This window comes from Athene cunicularia (assembly GCF_003259725.1).
Source record: "Athene cunicularia isolate RWA chromosome 2 unlocalized genomic scaffold, athCun1 chr2_part1, whole genome shotgun sequence".
Classification (NCBI taxonomy): Eukaryota; Metazoa; Chordata; class Aves; order Strigiformes; family Strigidae; genus Athene; species Athene cunicularia.
In genome coordinates this window covers 15,084,702-15,106,816 of record NW_020799095.1, presented here as the reverse complement: position 1 = coordinate 15,106,816, position 22,115 = coordinate 15,084,702, and the positions used below count along the sequence as shown (strand labels likewise).

At 36.1% G+C, this 22,115-nt stretch overlaps 1 protein-coding gene across 2 annotated transcripts in view; it reads right to left on the bottom strand.

Annotated features, from left to right (window-relative positions):
• Nucleotides 1–22,003, bottom strand: part of ANKRD28 (ankyrin repeat domain 28) — a 78,017-nt gene extending 56,014 nt beyond the window's left edge. For both annotated transcript variants that reach the window (XM_026842068.1, XM_026842069.1), the window contains exons 1-2: nt 20,440–22,003; nt 19,288–19,371 (exon numbers count right to left, since the gene is read on the bottom strand). In XM_026842068.1, coding sequence (XP_026697869.1) covers nt 19,288–19,371; nt 20,440–20,556 — 201 coding nt within the window. In that variant the 5' untranslated portion in view covers nt 20,557–22,003. The remainder of the gene's footprint in view (nt 1–19,287; nt 19,372–20,439) is intronic.
• Nucleotides 22,004–22,115: the final 112 nt, after the last annotated feature.

Here is a 22,115-nt window from a genome sequence, read left to right as displayed (position 1 = left end):
AAAAAAAAAAAAAAAAGAGACACACAAAGAGGAAGCGCAAGAGAAAAAGTAATACACATATTAAACTTGCTTCCTCAGCCCAAAGGCAGTAAAGACCAGCCAGCAATGAAATGGAGTTTTCATTCCTCCAGTCTGGAAGATCAGAGCTCCCATAGCTAGCTAACATTTTGCTACCCCATTTAAGCCTATTTGATAATGCCAAAGAGCCTATAACATACAGATTAAGGAACACAGAAGAATGAGTATGATAATACACTGCTGCAGTTTCATTGTAGAATTAGAGAAAATAAGATGGGCCACAAGTACGTCCTTCTGTAGAGACAGTATTCACTCAGGAACACAAGCAAAGACTGCATTCCCCACTTAAAGGGCAAAACACATTATTATCAAAATTTTCATTACATTTGTTACGATGTTGGTTTGTTTGGGTTGGTTCCCCCCTCCCCAAACTCAGTGACATAAGTCATGCAAGTACTCAAACTGATATAACCAGATATAACCAGAAATCTTCCAGTAAAATAGTGGTGAGAAGGGAGCTGCTGTTTGTCTAGAAAAATGCCAACCCCTAAATATATTTTCCTGAAACTTCTGATAAATTTGAGCCACGTTTCTCCAAAAATCCAACCTCTACTAAGAGAAACTGTTCAGCATCCTAAACCACCAATATACAAACATGCAAGCATCTCGAACACAGGCAACATTTCCACTCCAGCATTCCTATGTTTCCACGTTGTGTGCTTACAGCCATGCAAATATTTCAGTTTTGCTGCTTTTAAGATGACAGCTTGAAAATACTCAAAGCCCAGCTCCCAGCTCTGCAGCAGGGAGTAAAACTGCAGGAGGCTGGGGGAGACCTCCCTGCTCTACAGCACCAGGTCAGCCCTGCTGGGATGCTTATGGCTTGTCATCTTCTGGGTCAACTCCAGAGCCTGGTATTTCAACAATCTCAAACCCCAGGGTCTCTATCAACCACAAGTATTCTGCAGGTTGAGGGTGCTTTGACAGAAGCCCTGACATTTTTCCCCCCCTAACTTCACAGCTGGAAATTTTTGATGCTTCTAAACTTTTTTTTTTTTTAATTTAACAAGTTTTTTGTTTAGTATTTAAAAACCTGCTTTTCAGAACTTCTCACAAAACCAGAAATGCTGCATTCAGCAAGCTCTCATCAGTATGAAGTCTTCCGTTAAAAGAAAATTCTGATTTTGTTCCATCTGAAGTCTTACATTTTATTGAATTTTAATAAATGAAATCTGAGTTCTGTATTTTAAATGCTGTTAAAGTATTACTATACAGATCAACTACTTTTTATTAAGAACCAGTAATCATTTGATGAACAAATTTCATCTGGAAATATGAACTACAGCTTATAAAGTATTACAGTAAATAACACCAATCAAACTTCCAGTTTTAACAAGCAACTTTGGAAGCAGACATCTTGCAGCACTGATATAAATATAATAATATAAACCCTGGCCCTAGGGTTGTTCCTTTAGTTTCATAAACTTAAATGACACTAAAAGAAACATTTCAAGTGAGAAAGGGGTTTGTACATAAAATCCACTTTTACAAAGAATGTAAAATTTAACACTGTTGGTACTGTTTAATTCCAAATCACAGTATTACTGCAGTATTTGACAACACAGAACAGCAAGCATTGTGCCATCTTCATTTTTCAATTCAAAAACCTGCAAGGCAAATGGGATTATTACAACTCCAAATCAGCTGTAGTGTTACTAAGGAAATACTTCACAATAATTTCATTAGACAGGTTGTTACACAGTTGAAAAAGAATGTTGGTATTCTAGTAGAAATAGCAAAGAAATTTATATTCCTAATAAGAAACTCCAAAGTTTGATTTCAGATATTGGTCAACACTGTCAACAAACTAAAAAGCAATGAAAGGGCTTGGTCCTTAAGGAATCAAGTTTTCAAAATGGCAGTTCTATGTCACAAAAACCCCAACTTCATATTTATATGTGCCTTTGGGTTGCGTTACATGAAAAACATATTCCCTCTATTCACAGTACTTCTATTTCTCAAGTTTCTCAAACATTTCATCTACACAGGAGTTCTTATAAGGATTACCACATGAGAAATACCTAGGAGAAAGCCATATGACCCCATTAAAACCAAATTTTGAATAAAGTGACAGGGACATTGGTGCTACAAGCTTCTTCATAACTCCCCTAACCTAGAACAAGGATAATGTCACCTTTGTTTCATTTTACCTAAAACATGGGTTTTAATTGTTCCACTGATTGCTTCCTGGATCAAAACTTCTACAATGGACAAATCAATGACTAATTTAAAGATGCAGCATTCAAGTGTACCTCTTTTTGAAGTAGTAAGTATCCTTTGAGATGTAACAATTTATTCCTGGTTTGGGTTCCATCTCTGCAATTGATTTAGAATAACTACATACAACTACAGAGTTTTAAGGAGATAGATGCCTTAAAGGCAGATCTGTGTTATCCCGTACATATCCAGTAAGACCACCATAACCTGACCACGGCTTCCCCAAGGGTATATATTAGGATATAACTACAATCTGCCTTTCAAACAGTTCAACATCTACTGATCCAAAATCTTTGAAGTATTTTCGGGAAAAGCATGAATGCAACTTCACCCTTCATCAAAACTCTTTAACCTATCTGCTCTTCAAAACCAAATTTTGCAGTAACACTTTAAAATACTCTCATTATTTCTTGATCACACTTACAAGTATCATTTAATAGGTGTTTTCTGCTGTATCACTTGCCAGCTGTCTGCTTCAATACCATCTGTTCCTGGCAGAAATCAATCCTAAATACACAATCATAAATCTTGAAAGAGTTTCAATCCCAACATACCCTGTAATAGCTTTGATAAACATTCCTTGTAAGTAAAACTATGTTTAAATATAACACTGTGTACTTTTTAGTTAGGTTAGAAAGATACGACTATTCAACCAGCATGATTTGCAACTCCTGGGTTCACAGATAACGTGTAAGAACATGATTACAAAATATTTCAAATTCGTCAGTTGTATTCAGCACTACAGATGTCTCTCCCAGTATGAAGTCCCAGTGCTAAATTTGAGAGTCACTAGAACACTGAATTTTATTTGCAGATTTTGCTACAGTTTTGAGAATTATCAATCAAGTAGAATAATTGTCTACTCTAAATAAATGTTTTGTTCCTCTACACAAAAAAACACAGAGAACACATTTAAATATTTGGCTTTTATGTTACAACCTTAAATTTCACAAAAGTTTAGTTTAGGTACATAATTCGACAATTGAGGCCACTAACACTTTGGAAGTATGTCCAACCACAAAATGGTATCTTAAAAAGACATAACTTAACTAGAACTTGAAAATTAGTTGTATTATTGTCCACTGAAAGTAGAATAAAAAGACTAAGTATTAGTCTTTCAAAACTTGTAAATCTCTGACAACTTAATTCTGTATCCCCATCTTGAGTGTAATTAATCTGCCGTTTCTTTGGCTTTTTTCTCAATATTTCTAACTCAATTCTCAGAACGTCACACTGTCAAAAAAATAACAAATTTTTAACTAGTTTTGTCTGTCATCATTTTAGAAGCAGACCTCTTTTTCTCATCATATTTCAAATTTAAGATGCAGTTCCTGTGAGTGCAGGTCCACTCACCCACAATAGAGTGAGCAAGCCTAACAAGGTACAATAAAGGTCTTCAAGCTTATAACCAGGAGGAAAGCATGCTATTAACCACAAAAATAATACATATTACATACCTAACCACAAAGTATCCTCTGAAACCAGATTACAGATACATCGTAGTTGAAATGACTAGATTTGTCACACTGAATCCATTAATTTCTTGAGCTAATGCTTGTGCTACTATTTGCATAAACACTTGTATTTCATTTGAAAGAGACATTTTTTGAAACACCAGTATTAACCTTTCACTAATAAGACTTTAACACTACACATTGCATTTCAGGACATATCCTCTTCATACCATCTACTGGGACAGAGCAAATCTAGACTTCCAAGCAATCACAAAAAACGGAGGAGGAATCTTTGTCGTCTTGCTCATTATGACAGCAGTAACCGAAGAATAGAGACACATTGTCTTGTAGGAAAAATAGAAGTGTCTTTAGCAATAAGGGTCATTTCAGCTGTAATCTGTCAAACACCAGTGTTGTTTCTAGTCAAGATGTTCAGTACCAATTTGAAAGTGCATGCTCTTTGACTTGATTCTAAATAATAGTAACACCTGTCATACTGTGGATTAAACCACTAAATCATTCACTTCTGAGTACCACTGTAGTTTGTGGTGACCTTAAAAAAAATTAGCTGGCAGTGGTAGGCATATAGTAGAAAATAAAATTTTAAGTCAGAAGATAACTACAAAGCAACCTGGAAAGAAGTCACAAGAACACTATTTTGGGAAAGACCAAAAGTTAATATAAACTTATAAATGTCACTCTAAGCATGCATGTTCCTTGAAAGCATGAGCTCACCACACTTTCTGAATTGCCACAAGTAAAAAAAAAAATAAAAAAAAAATCCCATAACAAGGTAGGTTTTAGTGAATCTATATTGACACACAAAGCAATGAGCAAGCACTTTTAGGATGTTAGAAGACTATTAGTTGCATAATTGCAAAGGAGACATTAACTCTCCTCTCCAAAATTGATTTTCCAAATCAAAAGCTCAGCAACTGCAAAAGAACTAACCATACACCTGTTCAAGTTTAACATGGGCATATTTCTGAAATAGGACAGAAGTTTAGCTTGGGTCTGGGTGAATGGGCAAAAGAGGGAGGAACCCACCCTAAGTAAGTCGCATTAGAAGCTACAGAAATGGACAATCTGATCTATTCTGATTTAATCACTAATGGCAGTGATAAAAGGCTAAGAAATTTTGCTATAAAAACTTCTGAGCTATACCTGTATTCCTAGCATGAGAAATGAATGAACAACATAATGAACACTGGTCAGGAAACATTGGTCTCCTTCCCTGGGACAGTAAGATATCTGCCATGGTGAGACCTTTAGGAGAAAAAAAACAGGCATCACAGACACATTCTAAACTGGAATTTTAGAGTCTCTAACAGTGGTGACCAACTGCAAATCACTTCAAAATGCAACAGCTGTCCCTTCCTTTTCTGGCTATTGGAACATTCCAGGCAACCATGTTTCTTCCTTAATAAACCTGGAGTGTATTTGAAGCCTTACAGAAAAACAGCAGGTCAAACATATGAGTTTTACCTTTACCTAGAGGAGAGCAGAATGACACTGCCTGTTGTGTACCATTCCACATTACTGGGACACAAATATAAATGGGGAACTCCACCAAGAAGACAGGGAAGAATTTACGTTGCATGGCTTTGTTGTCTGGACATACCTCGCAATCCCCAAAGCATCCTCGTTTAAGCTGATGCCTCCAAGCATTTTTTAAAAAATTGAATTTCTTCTATTGATTTGAACTTCAGAACGCCACTAAAATATATTAAATAATTTATTTCCCATTCAGCTAATGATTATTTGATTCTCTTCAAATAACAAAACTAAAAAAAAGTTGATAAAAAACTCTATCACTGAACCATTACACACAATTCATACACGAAGAAAAATAAATAAAAACACATTGAAAGTTTGGCTCTTTTCTAAAAGCAGTCTGGTGGGAATCATTGAAACAAAGTTAGCCCAGAAAAAACTTCAAGGATTCATATACATTATAGTGACATTATATTGGAATATTCATTTATATTCAACCACCTCTTATTAAAAAAATTCCCTTTAAAGAACAATTAAGATAGCTCAGCTCTATCTGTCTAGTATTTTTGCTTTTAAGTAACACCTGAAAATACCTTTAATAAAAATTGCACAAATATTATCAAAAGTTCAAGTTACATGAGTAAACATCAGATGCTTAAGTGCTCTTGTCCAAAGGTGATCTGGTCTTCAGTATTGGCAGTCAGTAGAACAACTTGTTAAGAAGGGAATCAGAGAAAATCTGCTGCTTTAACTTTTATCAAATCCCACACTTTAACGCTTGTAGCAATTTAGGAATTCTGAAAGCAAGTCGGTACTACAATACAAAAAGGACTAGCAAAAAAAAAAGGGAACAAGTTCAGAAGAATTCATATTGTTAACACTATTCTGGACACCTTTTCATAAAACTAATTCTTCAAATGCTTGCTGTCTCATGTCACAAGCATTAGGCACGAAATAACATTCAGGTGTAACTGTTTGAAGCCCTGTCCACTTAAGAGTGGCACCAGAAGAAAGACACACAGAAAGAAAAAGAAGTGAGTCACATTTAGTGCAAGGAACAGCTAATTGAGCTTCGTTTCCATCATCTATGATTATGATGGCTGGACCCCACAGGCAGCTAAATTCTCAGAGAATGAAAGTGAAATTTTCTCATTTAAAGACATACACTCAAAAAAACCCCGAGTTATTTTGATGTGGTTGAGATGTTTAAACGGTGAGATGCAGTTCATGAGCATATCCTGTATTCAAGAAGGCCTTTATGAAGTACTAAACCTTGAAAAATATGCTGTTTCGTTAAGAAAACACAGAATAGATTCTTTTATATTTGGTTTCTGGTAGACCATTATTTTTGTCTGCCAGTGACAAGAGAGAATGAAATTAAATATCCTACTGTGATAGAAGTAAAAAACTATCAATAACAACACATACGAGGACAAGAGGGCTTGATGTATTCTGGTAGACAGTGCATTCTTATTTCTCACAACTAAAGAGGTACATAGCAAGAATTTTTGAATTGTAGGTAAGTATTTCAAGAGACATACTTTGAAACAACTAAACACCTGTGTATTTTTCCAATTCTAAGCAATTCACCTCAAAAACATCTCTCCAGTTTTTGATTTTTTGAAAGTACTATGTCAGGCTGCTTTTTGCAAATACACATCTTCTCATACACATTAACCTTTAAGTTCCATGCAGGTTTTATAATGTTGCTGTCACTGTTAAAATTCTTTCTGGTCAGATTTTTCAAACCCATCTACAGAACACACACAGCTTGCAAGAAAAGCTGAACATAGGTCTCTATTCTATAAAAATGTCTACATAACTTCTTTTGCCCACATTATAAAGGCTAGGATTCCTTGTGAGTAAACTCAAGCATCCATTTGGGTGTCAAATAAGGACCTTAGTAACTGAGCAGGTTTTGTGAGCTGTTCCCTTTCACTCGAAGTTCCAATATCAAGAATTTGTATCACTAATAAAGGCTACTGAATTCTTGCCCAATACATGGAACTAATAAAGAGCTATACTCTACCCTTTGATAAGAGCAACTTGATCTCACAGCACAGCTGAGACATTTTGGCTGTATTTTTCTTCCTTTAACTATGGAATTAAAACAGAGCAACTTTTAGGGCCAAGACTGTTAACATACTAGATCATTTGGGGTGTGACAAAAGCAAAAAATCCCATAATGAAAATTAAAATATACCCACCCACAAACCCCTGTAGCATTCAAAACTATGCTGTATTAAAAAAAAAAAAAACAAAACAGATACAGTAATTAAGAATTTAAAAATACTTTCCTCTGGCTTTACCCTTCCAAAATCCCAAGTATATGGTTTGTAAACATTTACCTGGTGCCTATAGCAGAAGAAAACCCCAGCTTTTAATTAGAATACAGTTGCCAATAGGAAAAATGATAAATAACTCTGAAACTAAAAAAATTAAGTAGTATGTGAAAACAATGGGCTTTCCATAATGAGAGTACAGTGATGTGGAGCACATTACGTAACCCAGCCTGCACTTGTAGAGCAGACCAAATTGCATTTGAAAGAAAGGGACAGTGACTACCTCGCCTTATTCCATCATCTATCTGCAACATTTGAGAATACAAATAAGAAAAATATGCCAAGACAGAAATAGTACAATACAGGCACTGTTTATGCTCCAGTGAAAGATCACACCAGACTAGGTAAGGTATGCACATCTCCATCCCAGTTTAAATCCACCACATTATGCTCGGGCCAATGGCACTTTTGTTCAGAAAAGCTGGGGTTTCTGCCTTTTTCATTGCAAAGGCTAGCACTAGGATGACAACCCTCTATGTGTCTGATATAAATCAGGTATTCGTCTCACTAACTGCATTGTCTTGGTTAAAGAAAAAGGTGGGTTTTCCAGGTTGTGTGTTTAGCACCTCTTCTTGGAGCAAGGTAAACCATCTTGCTTGTGGTGTTAGGTTCAATGGCTTCATAAAATAAGATCATCCAGATGCAATAGGCAAAGTAATTCTGTTGAGACCCTTGCATTATTCTGAACATCTGACTAAGTAGCACACAACACAATCTATGCTAATACAAACTGTTAGGTAAGAAAAATCCTGCCGAATGTATCTATTCCGAAGAATGAAAATGAGAGTCAAAAACCCCCTCCACCGAACAATAAGTATCTGCATCAGAAAACAAAGTTCCCACATTGATCACGAAAGACACCCAACAGAAAGACTCTGCTAGCAAGGATCAAAACTCCTCCAAATGTGCTGGTAACCTTAGAATTTTATTTGCACCAATCCTCAGACTATGTGGATAGGGAACATGCTTAGAAGATAACTGTCATTATAGGAAGTGGTAACAGTGACTAAAGCAAGACATTTGCACTCCTTTGAGACAGTAAGTCAGCATTATGTAATTTATAAGTTACCATAATTACATACATACCTATGTATATAACTAGTAATTCATGCAAATAAAATCTCAAATTAAATTAATGATCAAGAAGGGTAATAATAAAGTAGGACTTTATTAAAGACCAGAAAGAGAACAGAATTCTACCACTTTAGAAGATGGAAAGATATAGACTGATATCACAGGCCTGAGAAAATTCTCATTGAATTTCATATTCGAGACAGACATTGTATCTGAACTTTTGGGGCATACTCTCTTCAGCAAGGACTCAGAGATCCCTCACTGCAATGAATTTTCAGTCCATCTGTCCTCAGACCTGACACCAGTACGAGCCTTTCCAGGCCCTACATCCACCCACCGACAGTTGATAGAAGTCCTCCTCCTTGGGCATTTATAAGACAGCCCTCCTCACATGCAGTAAACAAGTGAGAAACACACTATTTTCCCAGTTTTTGATATACATCTATCCTTTATTAAAGTATATTTAAGGAACTTAAAAGGCGTATCTACCTTGTGTAGAGCCTGTATACAAGGGCCAAGCTGGATGAAGGAAATGATGGTGTTTACTGATAGTGCATTAGATATTCCACAGTAGATATGTAAAATTTTGCTTTAACTACTTGCAAAGTGGAGAAAATGGTCTTGTTCAAAGGTATGTTACATGTGTATAAAGAGTTTTCACCCAGAAAGTTACTGCAAAAAATCAGTAAATTCAAATCTTATCTTGCTATTACCAGCAATGCATTCTTTAAGGACTGTGTCGATGTTGGAAGTTAATGCACATTAAGTCTACTGAGCTTTTTTCTTCTCTGCTTTTTCAGTTGGGATGTTCTGTTCTCAAATACCAGTCCTTTGCGTGACAGGCACAGCAACTGCCAGGAGTAACCCCAGTAAGCTCTAACTATTCAAGACCTTGCCTCTGGCTTGTTTTGTAAAAGCAGCAGGAAGTGCAGAACTTCAATTATGCTTTGAAGGTTACAATCTTAAGTAATATCACTAAAAGTATTAGGGCAAATCAGACCCGATCTACAAAATCACTAAGAATCACACTGGAGACTCAAACAAAATTCTTAAAACACATTAAAATTTGATCTAATTATTCATGGTTCTCTACATCAATGCCAATTTTTCAGTGTTAAAGAAGTGACTGAAACAAAACCTGTCTGTCAAATACCCAATTACTGTAAAACAAATTCAGTGTACAGCCAATAAAGTAAAAGCACTGCGACGCAGACATCCAAGCCTGTTTGCCCAGTTTAGCAAACAGTACAACTATATTAGCATTGTACTACATGAGTTTAAAAATCTGATGAGAAGGAAGATCTATTAGCCTGAGTAGCACATCACACTATTATTAATTTATACTAAGTCTCTAAGGAGCATTTCTCATTACCTGTACAAGGCAAAACCATGCCATTTAAGCACATTCTTCTTTTCTGAGAGTACTACAACTTTGTAATGGTAACTTTGAGAGCTATGGTCCACAGAATCCAACTGTACCAAGTTACAATTTGCTGATGTCAGTCAAACTATCCCATAACTATTGAAGGCTTGTTTGTATCACTCTAGTAAGAGTCTCATTTGCACAGGCTAAATACAGTTATTGACATGAAGCAGGGAATTATTCCTCTTTGGACTGACAAGGTTCTCTTATTAAAGAGTTTTGATTCTGAAGACAAATGCCCAATCATACAGATTTGTATTTAAAACATTCTGAATCTATTTCTACACCAGAAGAGGAACTCAACACCATTTGGATGCACTTTATATTGAGGCTGAAAAACATGATTCACTCTAAACCACTGAAAAGGAAATAAGACATCTGATTATTCATTACAGATGACACGCTTGAAAAACATTCCACACAAATGAACAGAAAATCAACAACTTTAAAGTTAAGTAACAGTAAATAACTGCTATATTATGAATTTAAATCTTCTTTGAGTAGCTGGTGGATAGTCTTTACAATATACAACTTGAAGCAAGTTTCCAGAACACTCAGAAGAATTAGCTCTCCAAAGTTTTCCATTTCTGGACTCAGTCAGGCTTCAGATCCATGAATCAAACAGACTCATATAAGATCCTTTAGAAGTAGAAGTTTTCCTATAAGAAAAACCTCCCTGCAGCAAAGTTTCTTCTTATTCCTTCAGATACATAACATGAATATGCACGTTTTTAAGAACTGACTTAAGTCTTTACCAAAATAACCCCTGGACATTCCCATATGGTAGTACTGAACTCTATCTACTCCCTTAAAAACACCTCATTAAAACCTGAGCATGTTTAGAGGTAAGATGTTTTACAAGCTTTTTATCTTGTTAATAGAACCCCACACACATTTGCCTGTGCTAGTCACATAATGCCCTTCTGAAAACCACCTCTTAGACCTTCCAGTACACAAGATACTTCACTACTGCCTTAAAACTGATGCATGGCTGTAAGTTCTGAGGAGGCAGAGCCTGCTCCTGTCTGCACAGGACCACAAACACTCTACCAAAAATTAGGAGTCTTCACAGAATTTTTCTGCTCCTCTTGAGATGTAATGAAATTTCAATTAAGTGAACACTTTATAAAGTAGGAGAGTCTCATGACTCATCATTTCATCAGGCTGGTCACACAGGAAATAGGGGTTTGTGGTGGAAACATTAAGAAAGCTCAGTACAGAGACTATCTAGAACATACAGAAAGCAATACAAAGTATGTTGACATGCACACTGGACAAAAGTCCAAGCAAAAGTTTAAGGAGAAAAAAAAACACCTTGCTCCTGCTCTACTGCTATATTTTATTAGAATTCCATGAGCAAACAGGATAGAGGAGTGCTACCATTAGTCTCTGAGATTATATACCGTTTTCTTCGCTCTCACACATACGAAAAATGTATTTACATATTTCCTCATGGAAAATGAACACAAACCAAATTATATAAGGCCATTAAGTACTTAAAATGCTGCTATCTAATTAAAAAAGTGCTCTCAATTCTTATTAGAGAACTGTTCTAACAGAAAGGTGTAATTATTGTTATTTAGATGGGCAACAAAAATCCTTCAATGAATAGTTAGCAGTAGAAGCTTCTGAAGGCACACTCAGCTTGTGTTGTGATTTATGTCGATCCTGATTTCACCTGCTCTCTGAGAGGTCTCACTGTCCCCACTTGCCCAACACAAGATTTCTTAGACTTTGCTCCAGCACCTGAAGCTGGGTTTCAGGCAGAGGCTGCCAGGCAGGAGCTGCTGCACTGAGTCAAGGCCTGTTTCTCAGCTGTGTTTTTTTACTGGAGGGATTTTCATTATTCATATTTGTTTATACAGAAACATTTTATTTCCTCTGTGATCTCCTACAGTTATTTCAAAGGACTGTTCTCACAGTCAATTCATTTTATGCTTACTGTCATTAGCATTAAATAAGTTACCTTTTTTTTTTTACATACACACACTGATGCATTCAAGTTATACACATACATATGTATTTTCAATATACAGTATTTAGTTGCACAAAAACTCAGAGCAAGTCATTGTGCTTAATAATCCAAAGGATGAAACAATTAAAATAACTAGCACCAATCTCTAAGTTGTAACTTATCCTATGTTCTCATCATAGAGAAGTCTTTCAAACTCACAAATACCTCTAACCTTATTCCTCAAACTTGCTACACTCTAAATTGGAAATAAAACCAGATGACAAATAATGTTCAACCAAGTAGGAAACTTTCTAGTGAAAAAAAAAACCAACTCCAAAGTTGAATAGAATTTTAAATAGATAAATAACTTGGAAAATTAGTAAGCAATTTAAAAATAATTTTTTCTCTAGATTTGATTGATAAAACCTGAAGCTATAAATCTTAAAATCATGCTAGCTCTAACTAGCACATTATAAAAGATGGGAAATTAAAATTTGTTGTCATTCTAAATGTCTGAGGAAAAACGTGTTCTCAGTAGCAGAAAACATGCAAATATTTCTATATACTTTATTAAGACATCAAGAGTCATCATTTTTCACTAAAGACTTCTTTGCTATGGTTAGAGACTCAAGATATTACAACTTTTTTGAGAGGTCTTAAAATTAAGACTGTTTTTAATAGGTCTAAATTATGCACTCCTCCAAGATATTATTACAGCTGCACATTCATACTGTCAGTCTAAACAGTCCAAGTTACAATAATTACAGTCTCTCTTTATTAAATGCTTGTCTGCAATTGGAAATTAGCAAAAGACCCAATTAAAAAGTGACTGATACTTTTAAAAAAGAAAAATGTATGCCAGATTGAAACTCTCTAGCAATGACCACAGCTAAGAAAGGAAAATTTCATAGTGTGAACTATTAAATAGAAGTAAAAAATAAATAAATTGTGCTCTTCAGAATATCATACTATTTTCTGGATGCCTTTTTAATTCCTCCCCCTCACATTCAAATCAGCAAATCAGAAGTTAATAGTGCTGCCTGCACAGTCTGTCCTGCCAGGAAATACAATAAGATGCTGCTCCACAGTACCAAATATGTTAGTGCAAGATTTTGTTGCCAACACCAGCTGCCAACAAAAAGCAGTCCTTCAAGCAAATAGTTGCCTGCAGGAACCTGACGAAATAGTTACCAATGCTGGGTTCGATGCATGCCTGGGACAAACAGACTAGTTCATAAACCTGTAATCTCTCATCTCTTCAGAAACACAGCCTGAAGAGTTAAAAACTGTGCACATTTCCTGCTTAGCCTTTCCTACATCATGCTAACTCTTAACTACTAATTATTTTCACCAGTTTAGATATAAAAGCCACATGGTAGCTTTGCTCCAATTGCCAGGAGCTTTATCTACTAACTAGAGGTGTTATAAATGAATTAGCCTTGAAAATTATTTTCCTACAAGCATCTCCAGATGGACCAAATCACAAACCATTTCAAAGCATCACTATCTGATTTTCTGATCAATGGCCACAGTATTCCTGAAGTGGAAAGGAGTATAAAACTTGGACACACCTACCTTCCCATTGCTTTCATCTGGCCTATGCAAATCTCTGCTCAAAACTGTCAAAGTTTTTCCTGCTGTTATAAAAACTATTTCCACTTCCTGAACCACCTCCAAAAGCGCAGAAAGACAGTATTGCAGATGAACCACCACTGTCTGAAAAGCATCACATATTAAACTGTTCTGAGTGACTTCTTCTAGTGGTCCCAACCAACAGATTCTAACCTGACTCTTAAGTTACAATAAAAGGCACTGGTTACAAAAGGCATAACTCAAACACAGCAATTAATGCAGGAAGAGGTTTTTAGAGACCTAGATATGTCAAACTGAAGTAAATTTACATGTGTATTTGTGTGCCTGTTTTATCAAAAACAACAAAAAAAATCCACATTAGTCACTGGTAAAATAATTAGCTACAGAAAGATAATTAACATAAAGGTAAAAAAACTCCTAAATATTATTTTTACATCATTACACATTATGGCTTTCTGTTTATTTGCTTTTAAGCAAGTCCACAATATTTACTTAGGTAAGGTTCCTTACATTGAGAGATATTTCAATGTAACTGCTGAATTAGATCACAATTACAGTCTCCCACATAATGATGAAAAATGTCTTTTAATGTATGAAATAGGTACAGAATTTATTTATAGGATCAGAACATTGAACTCTACTAAATTTTGTAGAATGTTCTGTATATCAGTCAAGTAATTCAGGCTTTCTGTTCTACACTGCACTTTCAAGACTGCAGAAAAAAACCCACTTATCCCACAGTCCAACCCACAATGCTAAGAATAAAGATGAAGCAGGAGGATCATACGTTAATTTCCTATTTTTCTATTTAACCTCTTTTTAGGACTTTGTCAGTCAACACCAGCATCACACAGAATCTTCCTTGGTTTTTAAACTATGCTTTAAATTTTCATTATTCATTCCTAAATTACTAGTATATCTGAGACCCCTGATAATCTAATTCTCCTGGTACTCAGACTCAACGTTGTATGAAAAGTCCTAGACTTGTCACCAGACTAACAAATCAATTTTCTTCCTCCTTCAGTATATGCAATGACCTGCACAGTAAGATAAATTTAAAAAAATCAACGGGAAATCAAATAAGATGTCATATCTTACCCTAGAAGAACATCCAGCAACATTCTCCTAGTACACAAATAACACAAAGAAGTTGTTACGCAAACCCACATTTGGCAGGACTGGGAATGGAGCCCACATTGCTACTGCAACAGTCATCCACGCAGCAACCCTATTGCTCAAAATAACCAAGTCAGATACATACGCTTAGCCTTCCTATTTGTACCTAGCGCTTTGGTGCTACCAGATCATACCTCTTGTCAATCCCAGGAACAAAACTTGGGATTTATGGGAAACACTTCATTGCTATCCAATACAGGTGGGGGGGTAGTGAAGGCAAGCAAGGTTGATTGTTTCTCTGGTTTGGTTTTGTTTTCCCTTCTTCCTAAAATAGTAGCACAAGTGAGCTTTTATTTTAGTTTTTGGTTACTTACTACAGAAAGGAGATGTTAAATTAAGAGCTGTGCTGGATGGCCAACAGTCCAGAATAGAAATCATAACAGATAACCCTGACTGCTACAGTCCTTGGTACAGTAAGTGGAATTTAATTTTTTCACTTTATGTTGGAAGAAACCCCATCAATTCACACATAAACCAGCTTTAAAATGTTTCATAGTTTAAATATATCTGAATGTCACAAAGCACAATAATAAGTAAGACACAGGTGTTTCATGTTTAAGCCACTTACCACATTATAACAGTATCACTACTTTAAACAAGAGCAGTGAGCACTTTTGAACATTGGGACAAATCTGTGTGATTTTAGGATTCCTCCAAAATGAGTTCTTGTTTGGCTTTAGAATGAGAAGAGCAAGGGGCACACTGACACCAGCTCCAGAGAGTATCAGATGTTTATCCCCTTGGCTAAGATCAAGTGCAATCAGGTTATAAAAACTGTGTATTGGGTTACGTGGAGTATCACTTCTCATAGCAAGAAATATTATCCTAAACATCTAGGACAAATTGTTCTGATTTTCAACAATCATTTCAATAGTCAGATCTGCAACCTTTAAATCATTTCTGATGGTGAGCTGGTATTCCCTCTACAGAATTATATTCTTAACAAATAACTGAGATTAAATATTCTATTTTCATGATATTTTAAACTGAATATACATCATAATTACAAACAGAAATGGCAGTCTGCAGCAGTAATAGGCCTCCAAATCCTAAAAAACAAACAAATCCTGATTTATAAAAGGCAGAAATAATTTAGTTAGCTAAAACTAACTGCTGAAAAGTACATGAAATTCAAACCAGCCATACTAATCTAATCAGAAAATCAGGAAATGTTGAGGATCCCCATTAACTGATAAAGAAATATTAAATATGTCAGTTATCACACGAAATTTTCCTTCCTGTCAAGTCTCAAAAGACCAGGATGGTACCAAGAAATAATAACATTTTTTTAAAACATATATACACACACACAGACACACAGAGAGAACACAAGAGCCACGCATGTAACAAAAATTGTATCAGGCTTGACATATGTGATGTGTGTGATTTAAGCCTGATTCATGAAACAAGCAGCTAGTTTCTCAAGATTTTTTGGGAAGGGCAGCAAGAAACAACCCTTTCCTCTCCATTTCTTCCATTAATTGGAGCCTCAAGAGAGCTCACCTTTCAAACAATTGAATAAAAAAAATTACAATAAAAAAAAGCTGCACACTTCCAGCTTGCAGAGAAGATAAGCCTTCTTGAACCACACTTCAAGCAGCTTGTGATATATTCAGTTTGCTCTTTCTTCACAAAATTACAACTGCAGAGTGGAATACAATACACACTTTCTAAATCTAGACCGGGCCTGCGACTCAAGGCTGGTGTGGCATGAACAGAGAACAATCTTCTTCCTGAAAAAGCCCTTTTGCTATCAGTACATCATCTTACAGTTGCACACAGCAACTCATGTCATGAAAGGCCATGCATGTCAGAATCTTTCTAAATATAACACTATGGTAGAAGACATCATCTGTTCTATGAATAATGCTCTAATAGAGCCCAACCTGGGTGCAAGCTTTAGATATTACCATAACATCAGTTACCACAGCCCAGCTTTGAGAAGACAAATACACACACTCAACTAACTTAGCTTTAAAAGGGTATTAAGACAATCACAACTGATGTTAAAGATTAACATACCCCAAAACTAAAAACGTAAATGAAGCTGGATCATAACAGAAGGGAAAAACACACCCACATTTCATCAAGACACTTTTGCTAGATGAATGTCACTGTCACAATGAAGACCTACAGCAGCTCTGTCTTCAGTTCACTTCTGGGCAAAATTAATTTGCAGAACCCTGCTAGGTCTCCAGTTACAGAGTCCAATCCATGCTAGAGGAAAGGAGGAAGGAAGGAATCCCAACTATCAGAATACAAACTGCAAAATAATTAGTTGCTCTTGAAAGGGGGAAATTGCTCTGCAGAGGCATTGGAAGGAATGACTCTGGAATTCAAACAACTGTACCGAAGCACTTGGATAGTGAAGTGGAAAAAAATCCAACATATACACTGGTCTAATACAATCCACAATGGTCAAAACAGTTTAGCACGATCATTCTCTTTATTAGGACATATACATAACTACTTCATTTTCTTCACTTTTTCCCTCCGGTCCACACCAATTTATAACACATAACTAAGGGGACAACTTTGGATCTAGACTACATAGGGATATATTATCTCCAGCCAAGTACACACAGCAAACGAAAAACCCAAGGAAAAGTACAAAACACACATACGAACACCAAGAAAAATCCACAAGGCAGTTTACTTCATTTCTACCAAACAATGGGAGAATTTATATGCTCGTTTAGTCTCAACAGTGTTTTAAGGGATATGTGTGAATGTAATACTAAATACTGTAGCAGAACTAGGAACGCCTTGGTAGGAAGAAGTAGTCATGTGTTGTAAGCATCTGATGATGCTGAATGAAGTGGCTGTGAAAAAAATGTATTTGTTTGGGATAGATTCTAAGCACACCTTACGTATTACTAGTCTAAGATGCACACAGATTCTGTTAAAGGGAGATTTATCCACAGAAAGGAATAATAATAAAGAGTAAAATGTAAAAACCTCCAGTTTTTTAATATTCTACCTACAATATTTTTCTTTGCTGTAACTACCTGGCAGTTTGAAGTAACCTCTTCAAAGACATCAAACAATTGCATGTTTTCCTATTGAAGCATATCTGCTATTTATGGGCAACTCTTTGACAAGACAGAACAAAACCGAAAACCAAACCACTACCATGTACATACTAAAATCTAGCAGAGATTTTGTAATAGATCATCAAAAAAGCAGGAAGATACTAACAAAACTTTGTTTACAGGCACTATAGCTATGAATGCTAAACCTGACTTCCACATGGAGGAATACAAGTCAATGCAAACTAATCAGCTTTCCACCCCACCCCCCCCAAAAGGCAATGTGACCAGAGTGTACATGCCACGAGACTGGAAGGATACACAGCCCATGCTCTCATAACTAAACAAAAGAATAAGTCTTCTGATATTACATAATCCATCATACAATCTTGCTTAAGAACATGCACAACTACTGAAAACATCCAACCTTATCAAACAAAACCTTAGATTTGACAGCAAATTTACTTATACAGGGTCCTACTCAAGCTCTTCAAGACAATGGGAGGGCTCCCTTATACTTTAGCTGGCATTGGTCAGATATAAATTCTGCAGAATGCTTTTAAAAGTTAAAATAGACATAGCAAACTAAGCGTTTGCTGTCGGTTTACATACCTCATGAAGAAAGTGTAAATAATTATCACGGTCTTACACTGCCTAGTATGTAGCCTCTAGATGTTAGTCTTTGCTTTTTAGCATCGCCCTTGTTCTGATGCATTTCGAGAAGAAACAGCTACATACATACCCATAGTGTTAAGCCCTATGATGGTTTATGATGACCTGATTTAATAATCAAAGTAATTGATTATTAAAGAGATTATGCTATATTATCTTGCAAAGTATCAAATGAGAGCATTAGAATTTTAATAGAAAGTAAATACAGTAACTGAAAGCTGTTCAAATCTTGAATGTCACCCAATGGAACAAACTCAATCGCATTTCAGTACAATGTTTAAGTATGGAGTGTCTGCACCGCAAATAGGACATATGAACACAATTTTTCATTTTTACTTATTAATGTAATAATTAGGCTTCCCTTTTAATAGTGGACTTTAAAACCTACCTACTGAAACCCCAGACTACTTTCTTATAATTGTCTAATGTATACTATATGCTGTATTCAATTTAAAAAGAATCAAAGTCTACATAGCATCACACTTAACCAGTCTAGCTTTCTAAAAAGCCTGATGCAACTGTATAAACAAACTTTTTAGTTACTCAAGCACTGCAGAACTAACATTTGAAAGGAATATAGAATTAGGTCTTTACTATCAACAAATCTACAAAGCTATACTACTCCTTCCCAGTATTAAGTGTATGTATAGGCTTGACTTTACCTATTACATAAAAGTCATAAAATTTACAGCTCATGAATTAACAAAGTTTAAGTGATCAGTACAGCAAAAAGCTATATCAAAACTGAAATGTATGCAAAGCTAGTTATGTTTGTTTTTACCTGAAAATTAACATCTTCTTTCTTAAATATCAGTGCTCGAACTTCATCAGGATCTCCATTAAATATAGCTTGAACCAATGGTGGCTGCAATGAAAAAAAAACAACCACATCTTAGAATGTAATTCCATTTTAGTTTTTAGTGATACACTTTTTTTTTTTTTTTTTTTTTTTTTTGACACATAACACAAACAAGGCAATGACAAAATAAAACATCCCAGGCAGTGAAATAAAAAAACGAGCAACAGTATTTAGAATTGAAGAAATTCCGAGTTTTAAAAACCTCAAGTACATGAACGTACTTTAAGTCAATGAAATATTTTTAAAAAGAGCCCAGAAGACTAGTTTATAACAGCTGAAGAGAGAACTCCTCATAATAAAATCAAGGCTGTTGTTACATGCTGCAAATTCTATACAATAAGCAGACAAACTCCTTTTAGATTAGCAAGTGACTAAAGTTACTAGCAAAGTGCATCCCATAAGTATGGTAACAAATTCACATTCACACACATCTATTACTAAAAATAGTAGGATTTCTTCGTAAGTAAGAAAAGCTGCTAAGGTATGCTATCAAGATTTAAGTCAGTCACTTGACAAAATAGAATAATTTAAAGCACTAAAAGCACAGTCCCCAGTGTTGAATCATCTCCAGAAAGTGGTAACTTCAACCTAACAGTTACATCAAGATTATGACTTACGCTGTTTTTTATTTTAGCTTAGAATTGCTCTTTCCTGAAGTATACTATAAACTCTATCACTTCTCAAAATGAACACAGCATATTATTGTAATACAATGATTACATCAGTTTCCAAAGTGGTACTGCATAAATGTACCATTGAGGAATGAGGAGTGCAGCAGGGGAAAAGGCATTTACTTCAAACACAGTTTACCAAGCCCTCTAAAAATCCTCTGCCATTACACAAGTTGAGATCTGTTATTGCTGCACCATAAACAAAGTTCCATGAAAAAGAATAAGCCCATGCAAATATTAATTCTACAGCTAGGTTTCAGCTTCTCCTCTCTTCAGGACAGTTGTTTTTACCACCCTGTCCTGTTTCAACATATACATATTTATGTTAATCTTAGGAAAATTACTATATTGGTATTTGTGACTGTTACAAGCAGGAAATATGCCAACAAACAACATGCCTTACCAGCACATTTCCAGAGGGCGATGGACGTAAAGATACATTTTCCTGAGGTAATTTGGTCATAAATGTGGGAGAATCATCTTCCACCTCCTCCAAAACAACAATACAGACTCGACTCATTCGATCGTTTGAGGAAGCAAAAGTAAGTAAAAAACCACCAGCAACAGTATTTTTGGAACCTGACCACAGGTAACACAACAGGGACCACAGAGGAAATACTTTCACCTGTTTCACATGCCCTCAAAAACTTGTGAGTGCTACCACTGGAGCATTAGCATTTGAAAAAAGGACATTCCAATCCCCCCTTACACTTCATTTTTCAGATGTAAACACCCTGAGATGTTCAAGACAACGCTGAAAAAAAGTTGTTCTTTTTAAAATAAAATTTCCCTAGGCATTGAAACCACAATAATAAAACTGTGGAACAGCTGATAAAAATATCCCAAGATCTAATTCCATTCAGACAGCACTCGCTGTCGCACACAGCTGTCCTTTCACAAGCAAATTTGTCTTTGTTAATGTCACAACTTCCACAGCGTCCTTCTATCCCCACAGTAAAATCATTGTTGCAGAAGACACGACACCATCCTATTCAGGACAGAACAAGGAACAATTGCCCTGAGAGAGATGGCCGCAGCTATACCCACTCCTGCAAGGTCAGTTTTAAATCAGTCGTCGCAGGCTTTCTGGTGACTGAAAATAAACGCGCCTTCTGATCATCCTGTCATTCTACAGCTTCCTTTCTCAATGTCAAACAGTCCAGCCAGAAAAATGCATCTCGTTTCCAGCAGTTTTTCAGGACCTGCTTAAAGGAAAATAAGTCTTTCCCATGCAAGAAAAATATCTGCAACATACAGCACGGCTGCAGTACATTTACATGCGGTGAGTCAGACCACAGGGACAATGAAATCCTTGAATAATATTGCCGGTTGAATCCAGCCTCCCCAAACGACAGCAACGCAGTGTTACTCCATCAGGGACACAAGCAATGCAGTGTTCATTTTTCCTTCACCGGGCAGTAGCTGTGGCTTCTCCATCAGGGAAGCAGAAATACGTTAGGCAGAAATACTGCTGAGGAAGAATGCTTCAGCAAAACAAGCTAGCTACTGCACACAAAAGCTCAAATTACTGCCTTGGACTTCTTCTGCTAAAGCAGTTCATCACTCAAGTGTTTCTTTTGATCACCATGTGAATGCAGTTCCCATGATAGTCTTCATTCAGATTGAGGGGGAGAGAAAAAAAAAAAAAAAAAAGGAAAAAAAATATCAGACTCCGTACATCTTCTCTGAGCCAACTTCTTTATCCGAACATCTGTCACTGTGCCAACCTGGTTCTCCTCTTCAGTTAGAGCTTCTGCTTATCAGTTTCTTTCCTTGACAAATTAAATTACACAATCAGCAGATAGCCTTGCAAGGCTTAAAAAAAGCCTGGATGTCCGAGCCGGTCACTAAAAGCCCGTAGGAGCAGAGCACAAACCACCGCCACGGCACTATTCACACTGAGCAGCAGCCTGGCGAGAAGCGACTGCAGCCTGGCAGGATGAATCGCCTAGTAATGCTCACATGTCACACTTACCAGAGAACCCAGCCACTGCTTTCAGTGCAACTTCCTCTGGCACCAAAAAAAAGGCGCTCTTTTTTTTTTTTTTTTTTTTGGGGGGGGGTCAGTACATGTTATAT